Source organism: Notothenia rossii, assembly GCF_949606895.1.
Source record: "Notothenia rossii genome assembly, chromosome: 1".
In the NCBI taxonomy this organism is placed as follows: Eukaryota; Metazoa; Chordata; class Actinopteri; order Perciformes; family Nototheniidae; genus Notothenia; species Notothenia rossii.
In genome coordinates this window covers 83,796,849-83,819,424 of record NC_136912.1, presented here as the reverse complement: position 1 = coordinate 83,819,424, position 22,576 = coordinate 83,796,849, and the positions used below count along the sequence as shown (strand labels likewise).

At 40.2% G+C, this 22,576-nt stretch overlaps 1 protein-coding gene across 3 annotated transcripts; it reads left to right on the top strand.

The window, feature by feature from the left end:
• The first annotated feature begins 44 nt into the window (after positions 1-44).
• On the top strand, positions 45-22,505 carry LOC307015657 (guanine nucleotide-binding protein subunit beta-4). 3 transcript variants are annotated; one of them, XM_079644416.1, is made up of 12 exons: positions 53-194; positions 5,094-5,176; positions 11,427-11,615; positions 12,024-12,062; positions 12,558-12,664; positions 13,199-13,213; positions 14,641-14,704; positions 15,399-15,561; positions 16,083-16,149; positions 16,521-16,722; positions 17,366-17,582; positions 17,988-22,505. In XM_079644416.1, the coding sequence occupies exons 3-12, from the start codon at positions 11,559-11,561 to the stop codon at positions 18,092-18,094; spliced, it is 1,038 nt and encodes a 345-aa protein (XP_079500542.1). In that variant the 5' UTR covers positions 53-194; positions 5,094-5,176; positions 11,427-11,558; the 3' UTR covers positions 18,095-22,505. The 3 variants fall into 3 exon arrangements, with proteins under 3 accessions (XP_079500543.1, XP_079500542.1, XP_079500544.1); XM_079644417.1 differs by lacking the exon at positions 5,094-5,176 and having other exon boundaries at positions 45-194; XM_079644418.1 differs by lacking the exons at positions 53-194; positions 13,199-13,213 and having other exon boundaries at positions 4,990-5,176.
• The last annotated feature ends 71 nt before the right edge of the window (positions 22,506-22,576 follow it).

Below are 22,576 nucleotides of genomic sequence, written 5' to 3'. Positions count from 1 at the left end.
TCGGCAGCTCTCTGCCTCATACTCCAGCTCGGTCTCTCTCTCTCTCTCTCTCTCTCTGCATTTACTGCTCCTCCCAGCAACATCTCAGCTGAAAGGCAGAACTGAAACGACAGCGCTCTGTACGACTCATAATCGAAGCCATTTAGGAAGTATGCAGAAAACGCTCCCTCTGCTACTCATCTGAATTGGAAAAGGTAGAAAAGCTTTTATTATTTGCCTAATTTTAGAGGTTTTGGGTATGCATTAGTGTGCACAATGTCTGGTGTTTCCTATATTCATATTATTAATTTGAAATGCAAGTCAATGTATATCTTGGTAAAAGAATCCAAGTAAACCAGTTTGAAATAATATTTGTATTCAAGACAAGCCAAAGGAAGCCCTTCAATGTGGACTTGGAGCATCATTTCAGTTAATACAGACTTGGGTGTGGAGCCCAAGCTAACAGTTAAGTCACCACTGCAGAACTACAGTAACAGAGGAAACACTGGTGGCTGGTATTTTGGTTGTGAGCTCATTAAACCGATCTATCATCAAAGGTTAGGCTTGGCGACTATAGGTAATGCCTTATTTCGTGCTCTGAACCTGGGGGGCACTAAAATGTCTTCTGGGCTCATGGTTATAAATTAATGATCATCTGGTGTCCTATTAGTCGCAGCTATAACAGGATGCATTTGAATAAGGTTAGCACATTAGGGTTGTTCCTCGCTTCCTTTAAAAACAAATCCCATGCAAAGCTTGTGTGATTCACTACTTTGGAAACTCAGAGCATGTTAGTTCATGCTTTATGTTACTTGTTGCACCTCTGATTTACAGAAGTGTCTGGGATTCCCCTGGACTGAAACACTCTCACTTCTTCTCTTTGCACATTTCCTCTGCAGCTTCTCCCTGAAACAAAAAGCCATAAACGTCTGTCATACTCATTCTGCTGTTAATTGACTCTTTCATGTACATTTTACTCATGTGCGTAACAGGTGCTTACATTCGGGCAAATTATAATAAAGATGGGTATGAAACATTTTTCATGTTACTTTAAGTCACAGCATAGTCTTTTTAGCTATTAGATATTGTGTTCACCTGTTCAGCAATTTATATGTGCATGTTTTTTTATAATGCTGTTCTCGAAAGGAGACAAACCAGTTTATTTTTGTTAAATGTATTGCAGCAAGATTAAAATACTTTTGTTGATGTCCCTCCTGTAGTACAAAAATAAGACATCATAATTCTCTACTGCGTGTACATGCCTCTGTTCTGCTGTATTCACTTGGACAGCAACAGTGCTTGGCCTTTGCCATCAGCAAGCCTGACTCCACAATCGGTGTCCCGATAGTGAGACTCCAACAGAACATGAGAGGCATAATCACAGAAATGATGAGGGCTCTTCACAAAGCTGCCGCTGTGACAGTCTCTCATGGGCCAGCAACAGCACAGAGATTAGACAAGAACCTGATACAGGGACAGAGCAAACTGCTGGTAGTTACGCTCTAGACTTACACATGATCTGAAGTGATCTCTTCTGAGAAGCTACACGTGAATGTCAGTGTGGATTCTTGTTACGTGTCCAACAAAGGATCTGCTGGGGATGGATAGCTGATGTGCCAGAACTAAAAAAAATTATTGTTCAGATGCAGTCCTACCAACCATACATTCTGATTCACATACCATGGAGGAAGGTTTATGATTGTCTTCCCCTGCAAAATAACACGCATAATAGCAGCACACATGAGCCAATACCACAAGAGTACTTATATTTACAAACAGTATAAACATTTTTCAAAAAGACAATGTGTTGTTTAAAGAGATAGTTCCTCAGCAGCGTTTGATTCAAGATGGATAATTTCAATTGGGCTAGTCAAGCCCAAGCTCTGCAAGTCAGAAAGTAAAACCCTGAAACTGTCAACATCTATTTTCCTCATCACACACAGAGAGAGAGAGAGAAGTGGTGTGTGAGCCCAGCGAGGCACGCATATTTTAAGTCACTTTGCACTCTTCAAGAGGGCCCTTTTTTCAATAATCCATTATGCATAGCAGCTCTGGCTCTCCCTGGTATTTCTCCTACCTTCTTGACGTCAGTTGCCATTTGTGAGGGTTACCCTGGCAACGGCCAGCCTCCCCGGGAGATGTCTGGTGGATAAGACGGCCCTGATAAAGCCTTTTAAGGTTCTACTGTTGCTACACCTTTTAATTGCCTTTGATACAGTGGAAGTATTACATGGGGGTCGTCGGGGAGTGTCTCTACATGTGGGCAAAAAATGGGAACGTGCAGATAAAAATAGACATTGAGGAGCTGCTTCAGATTGAGGTCCCATTATCTTCACTTGATTCGATCACCCACGTATTGGGTCAATTTTTTAGCTGTTCTGTGAAACTGAATTGTGCATGATAGGTCTATTTTTGGACACGATTTGCTCTACTCCTCCGTTACACGAACGACACGAGTCTACAACCCATTCTAACAATCTGAAATTGTAGTGATGAGATAACATGTAAATAATAGATAAAGCATCTTGCTGGTTGTTAAGCCTCTGAACAATACGTGGATGTAATTAAGAGATGATATGAAAAGACCGTACATAAACCACGTTGTTCATCTAAGCTATTAGACTGTAATAAACTCTGGCAAGGAAACATATTTATGCACATTATTGATATTATATTATAGTATATTAAAATATATAATGGCAGCAGGGACTATTTTTTATTTTGCATCTATGCAAAACATCAGATGGCAGAAAGCAGGAGGAAGAAAAATGCTGTCTACAAATGCCAACCTGTTGTTAGTTTTAAGCTTTATTTAAATACATGGATACCAAAACTGTAAAACCTACGTCACATTCAAATGATTTCATTCAGCTGCCTGACCGTTACTGTAATTTACCGCATGACCCATGCAAATTTGCATTGATGCAAAAACATCTCACTGGTGCGCAACAATACAGTTCAGATACTGTAGTGTACGCCATACCTGTTCCAAGCTCCAGGAGGCTATTTATAGCCTCACCAACATGTGTGTCTTTCTTTTTTTTCAGACACCAGGCTATTGATGTGCTATTTTTACAGTGTCAACGTGCTCCCTCCCTCTCTCTTGTTGCCAAGCAATGGGATAAGGGACCCGATTGGCCAAGGATGTGCTTTTGGACACCTTGACTCTGATTCTCAGCTTGCTAATTAATTCACAATTTTCACTAACTAGGCAAACGGCAGAGGAGTTGTTTCATTTTTATTGTATTTGTTAAATGTCATTCAATCTGTGGTCCAGAAATGCTCAAACATATTGTCGTAAGAAATAACCTGTTAACTGAAATATAGTGTATGACTTCAGTCAAATTGTAGTTGCATGTATGGCATCTATCTTTGAGCATCTATATGACACAACAGACTCCTTGGGCTGTTGCAAGATTTTGTCACCTTGAAAACAAGTTAAGGCAAACACGAGTATAACCATTCAGTTGTTATGATGTCATGATGAAGCTATAAGAACTATTTTTTCTCTGATTTAGGGAGAGATTTGAGAGGTTATGATTCAGTATCATCCAACACCCCTAAATTGCATGTGAGGGTATTCATTCTTTATCAGTGAGTCTAGTATGGAGGAATTAATAAACACATTTTTGTTCAGAAACATACACATAACACATAACCCGTACAATGCTGTGTTTCATAATGTATTGAAACACTACCATTTTCCAGGATGCACTAATGACAATAAAACCACAACATATGTTTCTGCTAATCCTAATCCTCATAATGTGTTTAGGGGGAAATTGGTCTGACACACCTAAACTACTGCTGTGTGTGAATTCAATTAGACTTAATCTGACCCCATGCCACTCCGATAGGAAACCAAGGGCTGGGCAACTTTCATCTTCCCTCCATTGATTGTGGCTCGTGCAGAGATATGGAAAAGCCTAACCCACTGCTCCCTTTCATTGTCTCCATTAAAAATTCATCCTGTCCTAATGGAGAGGGATCTTTTTCAATGAGCCAACTGCAGGCCAACCGTGGTGTGCCAGGGTGAGACTTGGCACAGCTGTCTAATGGCAAAACCAAATCCTCACAGCTTTAACTGTGTTTTGTTGGAGTAACGTCTTAAATACTGAATATACTTTGAATAAGAGTACCTATTATAAGCATGTCGTGCTTGCAACAAACTCAATTGCTTAATTCGTTGTTGTAATTCATTATTGTATTCATTACCTCAAACATAATATTGTCTATTGAATGTTATAAAATAGAGACTGCCCCTCATAAACTCTGAGTCCAGGTAATATCTTAAATTGTATTGTTTTATAAGTTTCTTATGGATCAATCGGTTTAGTGTAAATAATTCAAATAGTGAAAATGTTCTTCACAAAATCACACAGCCTAAGGTATGGCCCAAAACACGGGCCATACATAGAGGTTACCGTAGTTTGACTTTGGTATTTTGTGCAACTGCACACATATGCAAAACATTAAGAAATCAGGTATGTTAACAATAACGGTGACATGTCACAGAGAAAAGTCACAATTAGTAATAGATTACAATGATAGAGTTAATACAAAAATACTGTAGACCGACTCTCATCACCTCCAGCTGTAACACTTATACAGATTCATATTGGTATATGATAGAATTTGAAGAGGTTTGGACGAAAATGTGTCTTTGTGGAGTCCGTTTTAATCAGTACTACAGCACGCTTTATGGTCTAACATTTGTTTCCTGTATCCCATTCGGTTCCTTTTTGTTGAGGGGGCTGACAGACGATACCATTCCACCCGTAGGTTACACAACACATTTCAGACATTCTCTCGAGTCAAAGGCACAAGTAATTACCAATTTTGTTGATGTATTGACATAAATATTAAACAATATAATAAGGGACTGTGTTATTACATATATAATTGGTTATATAACTAAAATGATCGATCTATTCCCCACCGCGCACCCCTCAGCGTAGGCTGTTGCCATGTTCCCACTTTCATGGGTGTGGTGATTAGCTTGCTTGGTGAACATTTTTAGTCTAATCCGACCAGAGTCACTCTCGCTTCTGCCCCTTTAAACCGATTAAATTGTCTTAAAATTAACACGTCTGCCTTTGCGATTTCTCTCACAGCTGGGACCATGTTTGTTGTGTGAAAACGAATCAGTGTGACTCGTATCGGAAGGACGGACAGAGCCAAAAAAAGCCTGTTTCAGGTAAGGACGTGTTAGTCTTGCCTTGATATTTTGTAAGCTTTCAGGCTATTTCCTGCTTTGCTCGCGGCGGGTTTAGTTTGTTTTTATATTGAAGGTGGGGTGCAAAACAATGCCCCTGAGTTTGAAATATTGTCAGTGCTGTGAGCGTCAATGAAGCTATTGAAATAACTGTTTCAGCCTTGCTGAATGCTGTTTTTTCCCTCTTACTAAGCCAAGCTGAAAATTCACTGCTATCCAAACGCGGCCTTTTTTTACAGGCTGTCAAACGACTCTCACGGAACTATAGGAGAAAAACCTCTTACTGGTTGGCATATATTTTTTCTGAGTCAATGTCATCGATATGCCTTCTCATTTGTGGTTGCACGACACCATTTGCGTAGCGTTCCCCCCCTTCTCTTTTCCATTAAATATACATGGCAGTCCGCCTTCAAGCGAGCGGCAACTGGTAGCGTGACGGGGCGCGAGGCTCATACAATTTGTTGCTTGTATCGGCAATGTAACTCCACTCTTATCATTTCATACATATCTATACACATGCCCATTTAACCTACAGTCAGTGGTGTGAAGCAACTTAGTACATTTACGCAAGTACTGTACTTAAGTACCATTTTGAGGTACTTGCATTTTGCTTGAGTATTTGCATGTTACTTTGTACTTCTACTCCACTATAATTCAGAAGTAAATATTGTACTTTTTACCCACTACATTTGTGTAGTACCCTTTTAGTTACTTTGTAAATATAGATGACTGATTAACACTTTAATAGGACTTAAATGTGACTAACATGGTACACAGCAGTAAATTACATTTTTAAGTTTATTTAGATACTTTTGTACTTATACTTGAGTAACATTTTGAATTCAGCATTTTTACCTGTAACAGACTATCCCTACCCTTAGGTACTACTACTTTTACTTAAGTACAAGGTCTGAGTACTTCTTCCACCTCTGCCTACAGTTTTTGTGTTTCTATATGGTGTAATTAATGGTTTCCAGTCTTGGCTGTTGACATATAATACATCATGACAGTGAGTTGTTTTTGTTGTTGTTGTTGTTGACATGATATACAGTATGAAGTCACAGTTTTTGATCATGTAGTTTATGTTTTCAATCTGCAGCTTATTTGGAGCTGGTGGTACATACCTAAAAGTTTTACTAGTTTTGACATGGTGCTCTTTCATAATTGCCAAGGGGATAGTATGGTGATTGACAAAAAATAACTCCTGTTAATTATAACTAATTTAGGTAAGATGGGCAAGTAGCAACCAGCATTTTTTATTTAGAATAGCCAAATATGTAATTTTAATTTACTGTAGTAAATATTTCAAAGCCAGGTACAGCTGAACAGATGAATCAATTAATTGATTGAGAGTAGATGTCTATGAGCTTTTGTCTATCAATCTAAAAGGCCAAAAGCTCAATAAAATATTCAGTATATTAAAATATAAATGTTTGGTATGCCATTTTATGCCACACACCTTAATGTCATCTTGTTTCATGTCAAATTATTTTCCCAAAATGATTAATATTCTCTACATTTAAAACGAACAAAGTGGATTCTCTGATGTTTTATTTTTTTAGATATTGAGAGCCAAAAAATGGAACTGACGGTTATTGCATTGTTAATTATTTGTATATTTAAATGTGACTTTGCATAATGTTTACCATTATTATCATGTTGATGTCAGGGCCAAACGATGTTACATGAGATTTTCATTAATATGTTCAAATACATACTTCTGCTATTCTGCGGCTTTTAATACACTGCTAAAATACAAAAGAAAACTTTATTAACTTATTATGAAGATTATAATATCCAACATTATTTTATTCAACAAATGAAATAACTCAAAAATCTACCCATGTTTATTATGCCAGTTGATATTGTTTTTAAGGGGGGGAGAAACACTGTTTCTGGAGCCCTAACTGATACTGATTCAAACCATACCAACCAACCCTTACCTAGTGAATCTTCAAGCTCTACATGTTCCTGTTTTACAGCTGTGTGTTACCAAACCTCAGAAAAACACCAGCCGGAAGTTTTTATAACTTGACCGATTATACACAAGCAGGAGATCTTTATCTCCATGCTAAAAGGGTCATGGTTCACTCCAGATTATTAATGTCACTAAGGGCATGTTTGGCCAAATCTTTCTTTATTTAGGTGTAGTTTAAATTAGGAATGTTGTGTGGCTCCATTACGTGTAGTTGGGGTGAAACCTGTGACCAAAGCAGGTCTTACCCCCACCACACATTCACTCACCATCTGTCTGTAGCTTATGTTTAAACAATAATAGGGCAAATCAAACATGTTCTCGTAATTCATGACATGTATATGATATGATATGAACATGTCAGCTGAAGAGAAGGAAGACATGTGACTTCTAAACTTACTGGAATCTCAATAGGTATTTCCTCCATTCTCCGGATGTTTGGAATAGTCGGTGCGTTACCTGAACAAGTTTACACCTGGTGGAGCTGCCACATCCAATCTTCACTTTCACACACAGGGGCCGTTTCTCAATGTCGAGTATACCTGCTGCAGAGCCACTATTTCAAGTATACTACGTCATCGAGTGGCGCCGAATGCTGGGCATTTAACATGCTTTTAAACAGTCCTTCGGTGCCGCTCGATGACGTAGTATACTTGAAACAGTGGCTCTTCAGCAGGTTTAATCGAGATTGAGAAACGGCCAGAGCCATCTCATTAATCGCCTGTTAGATAGAAACGTCGACAAAGTTTAAATGCGATCATTTAATGAATACCTGAACATATGCAGTATCTTCTAGCTGTATATATCATACATTTGCAAATACACTGATAATGTACTGTTAAGAATCAGATTTTAGTTTAATAAAAATGAAAAATATGGCTAATGTTGGTGTGACTTGGTTGGAGCATTGAGTTCAAATATTTATTACAAATAAAACGCAATCGTTACACTTATGAACAGACATGTTCAATACATTTTCAACTAAGAGAGCAAAATCCCTCACTTTGCATGTAACATAATAACAGTTTACAATTCATGGAATATGGGATTGATAAATATTATGACCTTGCTGTAAATGCTGGTATTAAGTGCTCACACTGGACCATTGTGTAATAATTTGATTAGACCTGGCAGTGCGTATTGTTAATTCCTTAACTTCCTGACCATTTCATGTTGTTGGGGCCCCTGTGGCTCTGGGTGCAGCTGCACTGCCTGCACCCCCCGCTGCTCTGTATTTGTTCATGATTGAGGAAGATGTGACTGACTTTCTACTGTATGTGACCCTGGAGAAGCAGAATGTCTCATTGACACATTTCATTTAAAAACCTGCCAATGAGTGTTATCTAATTAGAATCCTCTCCAGGTGTCTCTTTTACTCTCTTTATGGTTGTATGTTTTCACTTGTGTATGAGCTATCATTGAGCCAGCAGAGACACGCACTGGAGCGACAGTGTCTCCGAAAAAAAAAATATAATGTGGGCAAGCTTCATTATTGGAATCAGACACTATTGACTTTTGACTGACGAGAGCTCTCTCTCTCTCTCTCTCTCTCTCTCTCTCTCTCTCTCTCTCTCTCTCTCTCTCTCTCTCTCCTCTCTCTCCCCCTGAGTGTTATAAAAGTGGAAGTCCAAGTTTTACCTGGATTTAAAGGTATGAGGATGTGCAGCAGCTGAACAAGATGTATAAGCAATCTTCTTATAGGGCAATAAATCTTCCAACTACTTCCTTAATTCATTGTAGGATAAAGATCCAGTGTACTATTAAATAGCAACTATTAGCGTTTTAAAAGTGGAAGCCGTGAAGATTGCCCAAAATAGTTTGTAATTAATTGATAAATTAATCAGGTCATACAAATACCATTTCAACTTTACTTCAAGCGGCCTAGATTCTTATAATAATATTGATATGTTAAAACTAAAATATTTATTTTTGTGTGTTTTTTAATTGTCGTGAATTTCACAGTTTCTTTTATAAATATTCGGTTGATCTTCCCTTCTTATTGTGGTGCACTTGGAAAAGTATTGATAAGTCTTTAAATCATTACGGGTAACTTTTTAAGTTTCATGATAGTTGCTGATAGAGGTTATGAGACTACTATATTCTTTAATTAAAGCCAGTTCCTTTCATTGACCAGTGTATTAAATACAGATATGTATATTCAACAGGTGATTTAAGGGCGTGTTGTTTGCGTTTTTCTCCATCTATCTCAGACTTATAGAAGAGATCCTCAATAGTAGCTAGAATGCATTCAGCAAAGCCCTTACCAATATCCCTATTCCCGCCTTTATGCATCCACGCACTTAAATGCAGATGTCAGCTGTTGGTCCCAGTTCACACACACAATATTTCCCTGCTGCTGGGAGCTCCGGTGTGAGGCTGAACATGTTGGGTGGTGGTTTGGTGTCATAAGAGCTGTAGCAGTTATAGCCTCCCATGGCCTGTCTCAGAGACCCAAGTGCGGTGGTGCCAAGCAGCTCTAACTACTGTAGCTGGCACCCTGCTCTAAACAATAGGCAGCTCCAACACACAGCTCTGTCTTTGTCACCCTGATCGTGTGCCTTGATCTGGGCCTGCGTCGGCCCGGCTGGCTGCGTGGCTCCAGTCTAGAGAAAAGGCACACGGCTCACAAAGTTTTACATCTGTTATTCTGGAAGGTAAACTTTATCTAGTCCTTCTGGTAGGGACCATTTAACTGTGTGACAGCTTCTGCTGGCTATGGTTGATGTGTGAGTTTTTTTTTTTTTTTACTAAAGAAGGAATGAATGACCCGTTTTGTTTCCTTAATTACTTAACCTTAGTGCACACACATGTTAGCACAAGTCATGAAGCGCTAAAACCAGAGCTGTCAGTTTTATCCCAAAGCACTCATCGTTTTCTAACTCCATCACACCTGCACCCTTTTCTACCTTATCTTTCTCGTGTGCGCTGTTGCCTTTCACTACACAAGCCCCTGATGGAAAACATTGATTAAAAACATTAAGTATAGAAGGTCATATCGGGTGTTTAGGTAGTCCACAAGGCGCTATGTGTGACGTGGCAGATTTCAGACGCATACCGTATAATGGATCCATGGCAGACAGTCATCAGCAGCACATCACAGGCGAGCTGACGCTGAGAGCCCTCTCTTCAGGGTGTTTGCGTCAGCCGGAGGAGAGAGTGACGTCACCTCCGGGCAGCTGAAAGCATTGCAACGCTGCGGCCCCTGATGCCTCATTACTGTCAAAGACTTCCCTGGCTGAGACTACGGTCCTCAATGAGCAGGCCAAAGCATCCTCTCTAGAGCAGAGCAGAGGCACAATGGTCAGACCAAGGGAACCAAGAATCTAAAACAGCAGCTTTTTCACACGTGCATAGTGTCACTTTTAAGAGGCAATTGGTTGCAGCGCACGCATCAAATCATTGTCTTAGTTACTTGTATGTATAATGATTTTGGTTTCTCTTTTGTGGTGATTAAGTAACCGGATCACAATGGGTTTTAAAGCCTGCAAAAAGGAGGATAACGCACAAACAATCTCCTCTTCGCATTAACATGACTTCCTGTGGAGAGGAAGGGCTGGACGCAGTGTAATTGTTGAATTATAGAAAATGAAACTGAAAATGTAATCTCAGAGGGTTAGGCTTCTGGACAGCAGACTGTAAAAAAAAAAAAACCGGCCTGGAAAATGAGCGGTGGGGGAGCGGTCCAAACATTACTGAGGAGTGTCTAAGTGCTCTGTGACCCACATTCAGGCTCCCCAAGGTAAAGGAAGAGGCATTTCTGCACAAACACACTCATAAGTGCACGTTCAAATACATGGCATACCTTAACTAGATGCACATTAAAGTAAATGCTCGCATAATGTATGCACACTCACACACACATTGATATTTGCAATATGTTTACTCTAACAATAGAATTGTACATGTTGTTTTTCTTACTTGTATATATTGTCCAATAATTATTCCAGATACAATCACGCACACACATTCAAGGCTCTTTGGGGGCCGGCCGAGTAAACAGCGCAATGCAATAACACAAAAGGCTGATTGAGTCAGGAAAGGTCAGAGCTGGGCTCAGATGGCCTTTTGAACCACACTGGGGGTGTTTGAAGAGCCAGCCCCCCCTCAGGGCCCCCACCCGGCCCCACCCTCTGCAGCACCCTCCTTTTGGTCTGAGCCCATACAGTATACCTATGTTTGTCTGATGGAAGTCTTCCCATCCTTCACTCTCCCGTCTGCCTGTTGAACTCATAGTATTTCTGTTTCTCTGTCTTGCAGGTGTCAGCTGGTAAAGCGTGTGTGCGCCTGAGAGTGTGTGTGTGAGTGTGTGTATGCGTGCAGGCACTTGTGTTTTCCCAGCCCAGTAAGGATTTGGAGCGGAGCGTGGCCTGAACACATCACAGAGGGACAATGAGCGAGCTGGAACAGTTGCGGCAGGAAGCCGAGCAACTACGCAATCAGATCCGGGTAATGCAACGTTGTGTGTGCATGCGTTTGTTTATGTTGACGCGCGTGTGTACGTTATACGTGTGTTTGTGCATCGCATGTGTGCCACTGTCTGTTCTCTAGCTGTGACTTATGCAGTTATAGATGAGACGGTGACACACTCGACATATAACTTGTCAATCATCCTCTTTGTCTCGTGAAATGTTTTTATCGTGGGAACTGATGCATTGATGTCTGTTGCTGCTGTGATATTATTCTAGGGTCAGTGGGATATTTAGTTTCTTTGATCAGCAATAAGTTGTAGCACATTTTATAGCACTTAATCAGAAGTATTTTGAGTTCCTTTTCAGGTATGTTTTTTTCCATTATTTGTGTATAGAGTGACATAACAATCGTCAACATGATTATTTTCTTTCTCTTGTGTCACAGGATGCCAGGAAAGCCTGCAGTGACTCCACTCTGTCACAGGTACGTCTTCCTCTCCACATATATAATATTGTGTAAAAAATGTATTATTACTAAGTATTTTCATTTTTAACAATTGCTATATTTTTCGCCAGGAGGGAGTGTTAACACAATCAAAGTTGTGTTGTTCCAAATGCACCCTAAGTTACAATATTCCTGTTTGCCAATAAGCAATGTTACATCTAAACAAGCTATTTTCAAACATGATCTAGCTTGTTGCTTTAATTACCCTGGCAGTTGTTTCATTCATAAGTTATAGGGGAAAATGCTGCAGTGAATCTATAAAAATACTTCATAGACGTTCTGCAGCAATTTTAGCTTCACTATTTTTAGTCATTGTCTATTCTTGTGTTATCTTGACCTGTTTTTGCTGCCTCAGCTAGAGTCCACTGTCCAGTGTAGTGTGTGTGTTTGTTTGTAGTGATAAGTGTGTGTGTGTGTGTGTGTGTGTGTGGGCCTCGAGTGCCACTGCTGACGCGTCTTCCTGTGTTTTGGCAGATCACAGCTGGTCTGGACTCAGTGGGCCGGATACAGATGCGGACGCGGCGCACTCTCAGGGGCCACCTGGCCAAGATCTATGCAATGCACTGGGGGAGCGACTCCAGGTACTGTGGTTATTTCACAGGAAACTAATTATTATCAAACAGCTCGATAGGAAATTAACCTTTTTTATACCATTTTGTTTTTTATGTTCTTATTGCGTTACATTTTTTGGGGAAGGGGGGCAATGGCAAAAAAAGTGCCACCAAGAGCTAAGACAACTGGAAACACCTTACAGTCACAGAGAAGGAATTTTACAATGAAATCCACTGGCATTGGCTTCATCATTTTCTTGGAAAGATGACTCGGCTGCTTAATTCTTTGCATAGGTAATGTCTTAGTAATAGCTCCAACTTGGCTGCTAATATCTAGGTTAGTTAAGGAGTGAAGGCATGACTTCAGTTATGGCAGCAATTCAGGATCAATTTACAACTCTCCCTGCAGATACACTCTGATACTCTAACCTTTTTAAATGATGGGGTTCAAACTGCTTATATGACTGGTTTTACCATTAATATTATGTATGTGTTTAATATGTCTGTGTCACCCTTTATTTTTCTCTCTGTCCATCTGTCTCCCAATGCAATGCACTGGGGCAGTGACGGCAGTCCCAGGTGTGGGGCTATACTACTACCAGTACCACTACTACTATTACTACTATTACTACCACTACTAAAACTACTATTCTACTAATAAGACTAATACCACCATAATTGACTGTCACTACTGCCACCTCCACTACTACTGAACCTCTGTCGTAGCGCTAGCACTGTTAAACGCCCCCACTTTGAGCACAGGAATGATATTAGCTGGGCACAGTGACAGGCAGCCACCCCAGCTTGTTAAATATTTCCTTAAAGATGCAGTTTGTAAGATCTAACAATCTTTTTTTTTCTAAATGTTGTAATGATTCAAAATCAATCAGTGAGAGAGTGGCTGCTAACAATGAGTTTTCCCTTAATTAAAACTTACAGACTGCTTTTTTAACGGTTTGCTGAAATTATGAGCACTTAGGATTGTATTTTCCCAATAGTATGCATGTAGTGCACTGGTTCTTTCTTATCAATAAACGAGAAGTGTATGAGAAATAAAACCTAAAGATCTGCTACAACATTTAGGATTTAAAAAAAATCATAAATATCTGTTCAGTGTAAGCATACTTGTTTTTTCCTACAGTAAAGACCACTGGTATTGTGTGTGTGTGTGTGTGTGTGTGTGTGTGTGTGTGTGTGTGTGTGTGTGTGTGTGTGTGTGTGTGTGTGTGTGTGTGTGTGTGTGTGTGTGTGTGTGTGTGTGTGTGTGTGTGTGTGTGTGTGTGTGTGTGTGTGTGTGTGTGTGTGTGTGTGTGTGTGTGTGTGTGTGTGTGTGTGTGTGTGTGTGTGTGTGTGTGTGTGTCTGCCTCTCGGTGACCCTGCAGGAGGCCAGTGTTTATTGTGTATACAGCCACTGACATTTGAGCGTGATGGCGCTCCTCTTGATTGTAGCATAGCACCGTCAAACCACTTCCTGTCATTGGAGAGGCGGAAACACCCAATCAGGAAGGGAGGGAGGAGTTCAGCCGTTTCTTCATCTGCACCACCCTTATCTCTCTCTCTCTCTCTCTCTCTACTGACTGTTTCCTCTTCATCATCTTCTCTGCATTACTTCTCTTGCTGTCCCTCTCTGCTGCCCCTACCCAGCTTCTTTCTAGTGCTTTCCCAACCCCTCGTGCTTACCATTAGACAGTAGGACTTTTACATAACGGGGGTAATAAATATTACATGGGGTGGGACATTAAAAGTGGCTTCCCTGGATGAGGAGACTTCCACCAGGAGGGGGAGGAAGAGGGAAACGGGGAGTGGCAGAGAAGAGTAGGGAGCTCACACTGAATGCTTTTTGACAGATCACCTTTAACTCATTCACACAGTGTAGCACAGTACTCTCTTAGCTGGCTGCTGGCTCTCATTGCTTTTAATGATCCAGGTGCATGTACCCTTTAGATTATGTGGGTTGTTCTACATGTGGACCGCTTCTCATTTTGCTGTTCTCCACTTGTTTCCAGGTTACTTGTCAGTGCCTCGCAAGATGGAAAGCTTATCATCTGGGACAGCTACACAACAAATAAGGTGAGGTTATTGATATGACATTATAGATTGTATAGTAAGTACAAAAAGAACAGTATATTTCAAAGTTTTTCTGCCATCTGAAATGTGCTTCTCCTGTCAGAGTTCAATACCAACAGTTCTGGCTGTGATGTATGCCCTCTCAAACACAATACTGATATATATGTTGTGACAAGCTTCCATCCAAATGACATTAATAAGGTTTTCTTGTGGGTTCTTTATAGATTTATAAAATGAATCTGGCTGGTAAACTAGTGAAAGCTGGTAAACTAGTGAAAGTGACCCTTGTATTTCGAGAGGAATCTGCTTTAATGTTTAAAGAATATTACTCATTGTAATCATCCCCCTAAGAGTATAAAACAAATGTGGTCATTGATAGCATAATCTACAGCTCATAGTTTTTATTTAGCTTATACCAATGTTTTGATATCCAAAACGGAGGAAGAAAGCACCTGAAACAGTCTTGTGCTTTCCTCTTGCGCTTAATAATAACTTCTGCTGTCTTCATATTTATCATGGCATACTGAAATTGCTACGTTTCTTACTGACATCTTTTGCAAAACCCGGCAAAAAGGAAGAATGTGTTCTTTCATTTCTCCGAAGGACAGGGGAAGTAGCAGAGTTATGTCCACTGCTGACTCTGAAGCTCCACATTACTACTATTATTATATTTACTAAAGACTCTCCTTGTCCTCAGATGCATGCCATCCCGCTGCGTTCCTCCTGGGTGATGACGTGCGCCTACGCCCCCTCTGGGAACTATGTGGCCTGTGGAGGCCTGGATAACATCTGCTCCATATACAGCCTGAAGACCCGGGAGGGCAACGTGCGTGTCACCAGAGAGCTCCCAGGACACACAGGTAGGCACAGTGCCAGCTGAGATATAATATGAATTAGTGAAATAAGCCTATTTATGGACTCAACTGAGTTATTTATATCATGAGTAACATGATGGCAGTTTCTTAAAGCATATTGTGACCTGAGGGCAGCATTCTAGCATGCCTGGTTCAATATGTTCGACACGTAGACAATGCCTTACTTTAGTTTTAGAGCTCAGATTTGTATGTACAGGCTGACGGGCTGGTTCAACGAGTCAAAACAATGTTAAGATTCACAAAGTGCTGTTTTATACTGGTTCCATTTGTGGATTAAGGATTGCCATCAGCTAAATGAATGGGACTGTTCATACACGTGCATCTCTTGTAGAAAAATAAATTGCTCCTGGTTAGATGTGACATAAGGCATCATCGTGAAGAAGGATTAGCACCGTAGAGAAATTCAGTAGTCGTTGTCCGCCATACGAGTAGCTCAAGAGTAAGGGAGGTTGATCAGGCAGGGCCGAGCGCTCCTTATCTGATGTGTAACCTCTGATCCTCTCCAGGTTACCTGTCTTGCTGTCGTTTCTTGGACGACAATCAGATACTGACCAGCTCCGGAGACACCACCTGGTGAGATTTACACTCTGCTCCACCCACACAGCTCAAAGGTTTGAAATGCTTTTACATGATGGAAATATTCTTGTTTCTGTTTAACATACTAGACTGAAGATGCTCCAGCACATTAAATACAAATTAAAACAAATTCTCCTAGATATTAATCTTCTTCTCTCACCATCTTACCCCCTTGTTGCTGCTTTTACATTCCCTTTGTGCTAATTGAACAGAAACTCTTTGATCTGTGCTATTCACAACGCTTATACTTTAAGTAGATATGCACGGCCGGCCCACTTTCAGCCATACAGGCTCATAACTCTAGAGGCCTGGATAAAGACGCATTAAAGATGGACACTCACACCTGACCACTACCGTGTTTCTTGCAGTGCATTGTGGGACATAGAAACCGGTCAGCAGGCCACCTCCTTCAGTGGCCACACAGGGGATGTGATGAGCTTGTCTCTGAGCCCGGACTTCAAGACCTTTGTGTCCGGAGCCTGTGACGCCACCTCCAAGCTGTGGGACATCCGGGACGGCATGTGCAGGCAGTCCTTCACCGGCCATGTGTCCGACATCAACGCCGTCACCGTGAGTCCTGAAACAGATGCGTGCGTGCGTGCGCGCGCGCACACACACACACACACACACACACACACACACACACACACACACACACACACACACACACACACACACACACACACACACACACACACAGTAGGAAGGCAGAGTCTAAAGGATTGATGTGTGGAAGACTGCTGATTGGATATTGTTTAATATGGCTTGAAACTTGAAAACACATTTCAGTTTTCATATTCCTTTTTCTTTCTTTTTTTTAACTCCACTGTTTAAAGCTTTATCTGAGTACAAGAATTATATTTATTGCTAAAGGATGTTTAACACCAAGGAAAAATTGCATACTTTACATTATTCATTTTCCAAAGACAACTTTGATGAGGAAATGTTTTCCTTTTTCATTTAATGAATTGCATTGTGGATGTTTTCAGCTTTTTATCAACAATAAATCTAATATACATTTTGTGTGACAACATTAAGTTGTTTCATTAGTCCATATATTGGTCATCATCATTTGACTTCCACTGAAGATACAGATCTTAGGTGCATTATATTGGCCTTGGATGGTCTGTAACACACAGGAGCCTCATAATATGGTAATTCAAACAATTGTATCCTGATATCTGCTTCATTGAGATTTCTTTCTCTCCTGCAGTTTTTCCCCAATGGCAACGCCTTTGGCACTGGCTCAGATGACGCCACCTGCAGGCTGTTTGACCTGCGTGCCGACCAGGAGCTGATGATGTACAGCCATGACAACATCATCTGCGGCATCACCTCCGTTTCTTTCTCCAAAAGCGGCCGGCTGCTCCTGGCCGGCTACGATGACTTCAACTGCAACGTCTGGGACACTCTGAAAGGAGAGCGTGCTGGTAAATGACGTCCTAAACTTTTTTTTTTTACAATTTTAGGATACAGATTTACCAAACTTCATGAATGTAAATTCTGCTTTAATTCTTGAGAAGAGGCAACCTACACATTCTTAGATTTTAGAAACTGGAGGTGGAATTATCTGCATTTGTGCTTGAAATTGTTCAGTTTAAATCAAAATCAATGCCACTTATGGATTCAGCTGTGAAATGTAGCATACATTGCATCCTAGAATAGATGTGAACAGACACATGAGTAGCAAGTTGAAATGTAACATAAAGGTCGGACTGTGTAACTTCTTGTGTTACAAAGCTGAACGTTTCAGTGATCTGAGTTATTCATGTTCTTTTTTAATAGTTTGTACAGGTTTAACTGATCAACCTTGGACTCATTTATTTGACCTTCAGGTGTGCTAGCGGGCCACGACAACAGAGTGAGCTGCTTAGGGGTGACAGAAGACGGCATGGCTGTGGCCACTGGATCCTGGGACAGTTTCCTTCGCATCTGGAACTAAACAAACATCTTCCCTGTTGTACTCAATCACTGCCCGCCTACTTCCTCCTGCACCCCCACGCCACATGTCCCAACTCATCTGCTGGGCTGGACCGGAGGGGTGCACACTGTGTCTGCCCAAATCCTCTCAACTCACCCCCAGCTCTCCTTTCTGCAGGCGACCCGCCCTCCTGCGAGAAAGTACAACTCTTTCTAACTTTCCAAGTGACATTTTTTTCTTTTTTTTTACCCAATTTTTACACAGAAACAAATATAGGAACCTTTCGATAGAGTTGGCCAAGCAAATGTTTAAAAAGAAGAGATTAGTTGTGGAAAAACTGAAGGAAAAAAATATAAGATTTTGCCCAATTCTCTTGTGCGGGGGGGGCGGGCGATAAAAAGCATCTGTTACCATGACTAACAAAAACAAGATGAGCGTCGGCATGTAATATGTAAATGTATATATAAAGACAGTATATATGTATAGCATTATGTGTGTATATATGCATCATATATGCATATATAATGTGTATGTATATATTTTTGTAGTTTATTTCCCACCCTTGAGGTTTTTTTGTTATGTTTTTGGGGGTTTTATGTTTTATTTATAGTGTACATATTCACATTACTTCAAAACATAATGCCAGAAACACTGATTTTATCCAATGTGAGTACCAGACTGATCGTCAGACAATTAAGAGGCAGCAGCGTATCATTGAATCTAAAAATTCTGCTCTCGTTCATTTTCAATGTTTCTGGTACTTGCTGATTTTGTCAAGCCCACTCACTAATCAACAAACAAAGATTTAACAAATCTTAGAATTCGGCCAAGCTAAACTTACGTTCCTCATTCGATGTTATTATGGTTACAGGCAGTATACATAATACATGCATCCTCTGCATTTTTTTTTTTCAACCACACAACCCCTGGCATTTCTCAACGCAGTCTTTTCATATGAAAGGAAACGCCACACTGCTGTGATAATGATAAAAGGGAGCATGTCAAAATAAACAAGCGGTGTTTTTAAGTCTGCTAGTCGAGCTTTACCTCGAAAGTAGAAACCGTTGAATTTTAGGCTAGGATAGAAAACGTTATTTACCTGGAGGCCCTGCCTTGGCCTCCACTTGTGTTTTATTGTGGTTTTAACCACACGAATATCTGAAGACCACATTCATTCCATGCAAATCAACAGCTGTGTGATATGATTGATAACCCAATAATAGTCCTAAATATAGGTTTTGCATCATATCTGCTGTCTCCTGTGGCCTATAGAATCTACTTTTCCTTAGTCGAGATGTGCATCTAAGTTCCTCATACAAAAGACACTGTTGGAGAGATGAGCATCGCATAGAGAGACGCGTTCTCCCGAAGCAGAAGCCATTTCTACCTGTGAGCCTGTAATGGTGCTGAGGCCTGTATGGACATAAAGTAGAGTCAATACATGAGGATATTTAAAGGACAGCAGTGACTCTGCTGGGGACAAGAGGGAAGATGAAGAGGAGAAAAGAAAGATATCGGTCAGAGTTTGCCATGTCATTTTATCCTTTTTTAAAGTAAAGGATCAACAAGTCCTTTTCGTCGTCAACAGGGTGTGAACTGAGTGAATACATGGAACTGAAATCATGTCAGCCACTCTGAAATCACACCAGTGCCACCACAAGCCTGTAAAAAAAAAAAAAAAGAAAAGAAAAAAAAGATATTTTTTAAAAATGGTTTAACACTTCTTTTTTTTTCTCACCAAAAACATGTTATGAACTGTTAAATATTGCTTGTGAAGAGAGTACACTTGGTAGACAGAAATGTACACTTGGTAGAGAGCTAGATATGCACTCACGAACTGTAGTACAAATGTAAACCATTGAGCACATGTGACTTATTTACCCATAGAAGTACTATCTCTGATTTTGAGTCTTTTCTCATCTTCCATTATTTTGGTTCCTCTAAATGCTTAATTAAAAAAAAACAATGTATGTGATTTGGACCTATCCATCAGCTGTCTCAGGTGCCTATCTCTGAATTTAAACATGTGACCCAAATGGGCTAGATAAAGGAGGATTTGTGCTCCCGTGAGATGTGGCACTATTGTGTCTCCATTCTGCCTTACAATACCATTCCTAATAGAAGGTCATACTAGCATCGACTACAGTAATGTTCTCCTCTTATTATTCCTTTTTACAGATTTATCAATAAGAGAGATTGCTTATTATTTTTTGTTTCCCAATAGAAGCACATTCTGATACTAGTGAACACTAAAAAGCATGCTTACAGAAAACCACAGCGACCACATGCAGCTCTATACTGCTTCTTAAAGTGTTTCTACATCACTCTTTATACAATTCTACTTTCTAATACTACCGTACAGTTTGTAGTATTTATTTAGGTTCAGTCGGCTATCAATGAAACCCCTCTTTTGGCATAGCGTGATTCTAGTGACCTTTTTTGTTTTTAAATGTTTTTGCTGCTTCTACCTGGCTTTGCATTGATGAATCAATTTTGAGAGAATGTTAAAAATAACCGTTATAGTTTTTAGCCTGAGAATATCTTTGGGGTGTGTAGGATGTGATATGTATTTCATATCAGTGTTGAGGTGTGTGTGTGGGGGGGGGGGGGAGGGGAGGGATTGGGGGACGATTTGCTGATGTATGTGGATAACATATAGATCTAAGTGTTACTTCCTCATTTGTGCCAATGTTATCCACAGACCCTGAGCTGTGAACTGAAAACTAAGTCAATGTGACAAAAAAAACAACATTGCTCACTTTACTCAAGTGCCAGCCTTCTGCATACCCACAAATTAAATTCATGTCAGTATCTGATTTTATACCCAGGATGTTGTTTGATCAAACCGGTGGACTGCTTAAATCTAAAGATGGGTTTTTGTATCCCAAAGTGTTATTAAAAGTGCTTATTAGAGTGAAGTTTCTATATCAATCAGCGGACATGAAAAGTGTCCCCCATATAAAGATGACAAAATGTATTTTAAGAGGAATTGTTTTAATATTGTGGGAAATGTTTGCTTTCTGGCAGTTAGATGGGACGATCACTCTCATATCTTTCCGTTAAATATAAGGCCACAACAATAAGCAGTCTGTTAGCTTAGCACAAAGACTGGAAACAGCTAGCCTGGCTAATGAAGCTCACTCATTAACATTCAATATCTTAAAACCAAAGTGTGAAAAGGAGAGTTGCCAGAACTATTCTGAATGGCGAATGATCATGTTACATATTTAATAAACAAGATATTCTTTTTGTTTTAGATTCAGAGACGCAGGAATTGTAACTGTTGGTCAGAGCCAGGCTAACTGTTTCTCAGTTTCCAATCGCTAAGTTAAGCTAACCGGCAGCTAGCAGAAGCTTTTTTAAATGTCTCGTTAATGGACAGACATGAAGCGGTATCTTTCCTAACTCCTCCGTAAGGATCTAAGCATCTTTTCCCAAATCTCAAAATATTCCAATAAACCCTGACAGCGATATTCAGCGGGAAATCATGTCCTCGCTCTGTGTGTAATTCAGCAGTATTAGCCGCTGGAACCTGGACTTGTAACACTTCTACGTGCCTGTGCAGTTCACTCATTAATCAAAAAGGTGCTTGACTTCTTTTAATTTCACATTATTGTTGTATTTACCTGAAGTCTCCTCCAGTTTATAACTACACAACTGATAAGGAGCCATTGAATCCGCCTGTTGGTGTAACAGTGTCGACATTGGATGCATTCACGGTCAGGGGCGCCGTAAGGGGGTGAAAAGTTAGGACGATTAGGGTTAGGTAAACCGGGCCCGTGACTGACAGAGGCCCACACAATTTTAGAACATTTAAGAAAAAAATATTTAAGTAACCAATGTGATATCTTTTCATGGGGCCCAAAATCCCTGGCGGCGCCCCTGTTCACGGTGTAGTCTGTAGATCCATCTGTGAATTGATTTAGGCGATCGTTGTAAAGTTGCCATTTGTCTCCTACAGCGCAACGGTCTGACTTCAAAGAACAGGTGTGAAAAGGTCACAGATGCACAACTTCAGGCTGTATTTGTGACAACTACATTTGCATAACTCTCCAGGTTTAACATTTGGATATGACTAATGTAAAGTCTCCTGATCCAATGAGACACCACCACTTTAATTGCTTATGTCACATGATCACCACCACAGCACCATCACAAAATAATGCACTGCCCTTTCACTCTACAACCTACTGTTCTGACATTTTCTTTGATTTTATTTATTGTTTTATGTTTTAAGCCAGTAAAGACCAGGGACTTGGTGCCATGATAATTCTCTTACAGTGCTATTGTGTGAAATTATAATCACTTGTTATGGAATAATTTTTATAGTCTTTTTCACACCAGACCTTTTTTTTGTATTTGTACAGTGGCTTGGTGATACTGATATGTTGCCATGAGTTATTGTAACCAATAAAAAGCTTCTAACCAAGAATACACATTTTGACTAATTTCCTTTGTTACAGAAATGTAGACTGTATACAAATGTAAACTTTATTAACATTA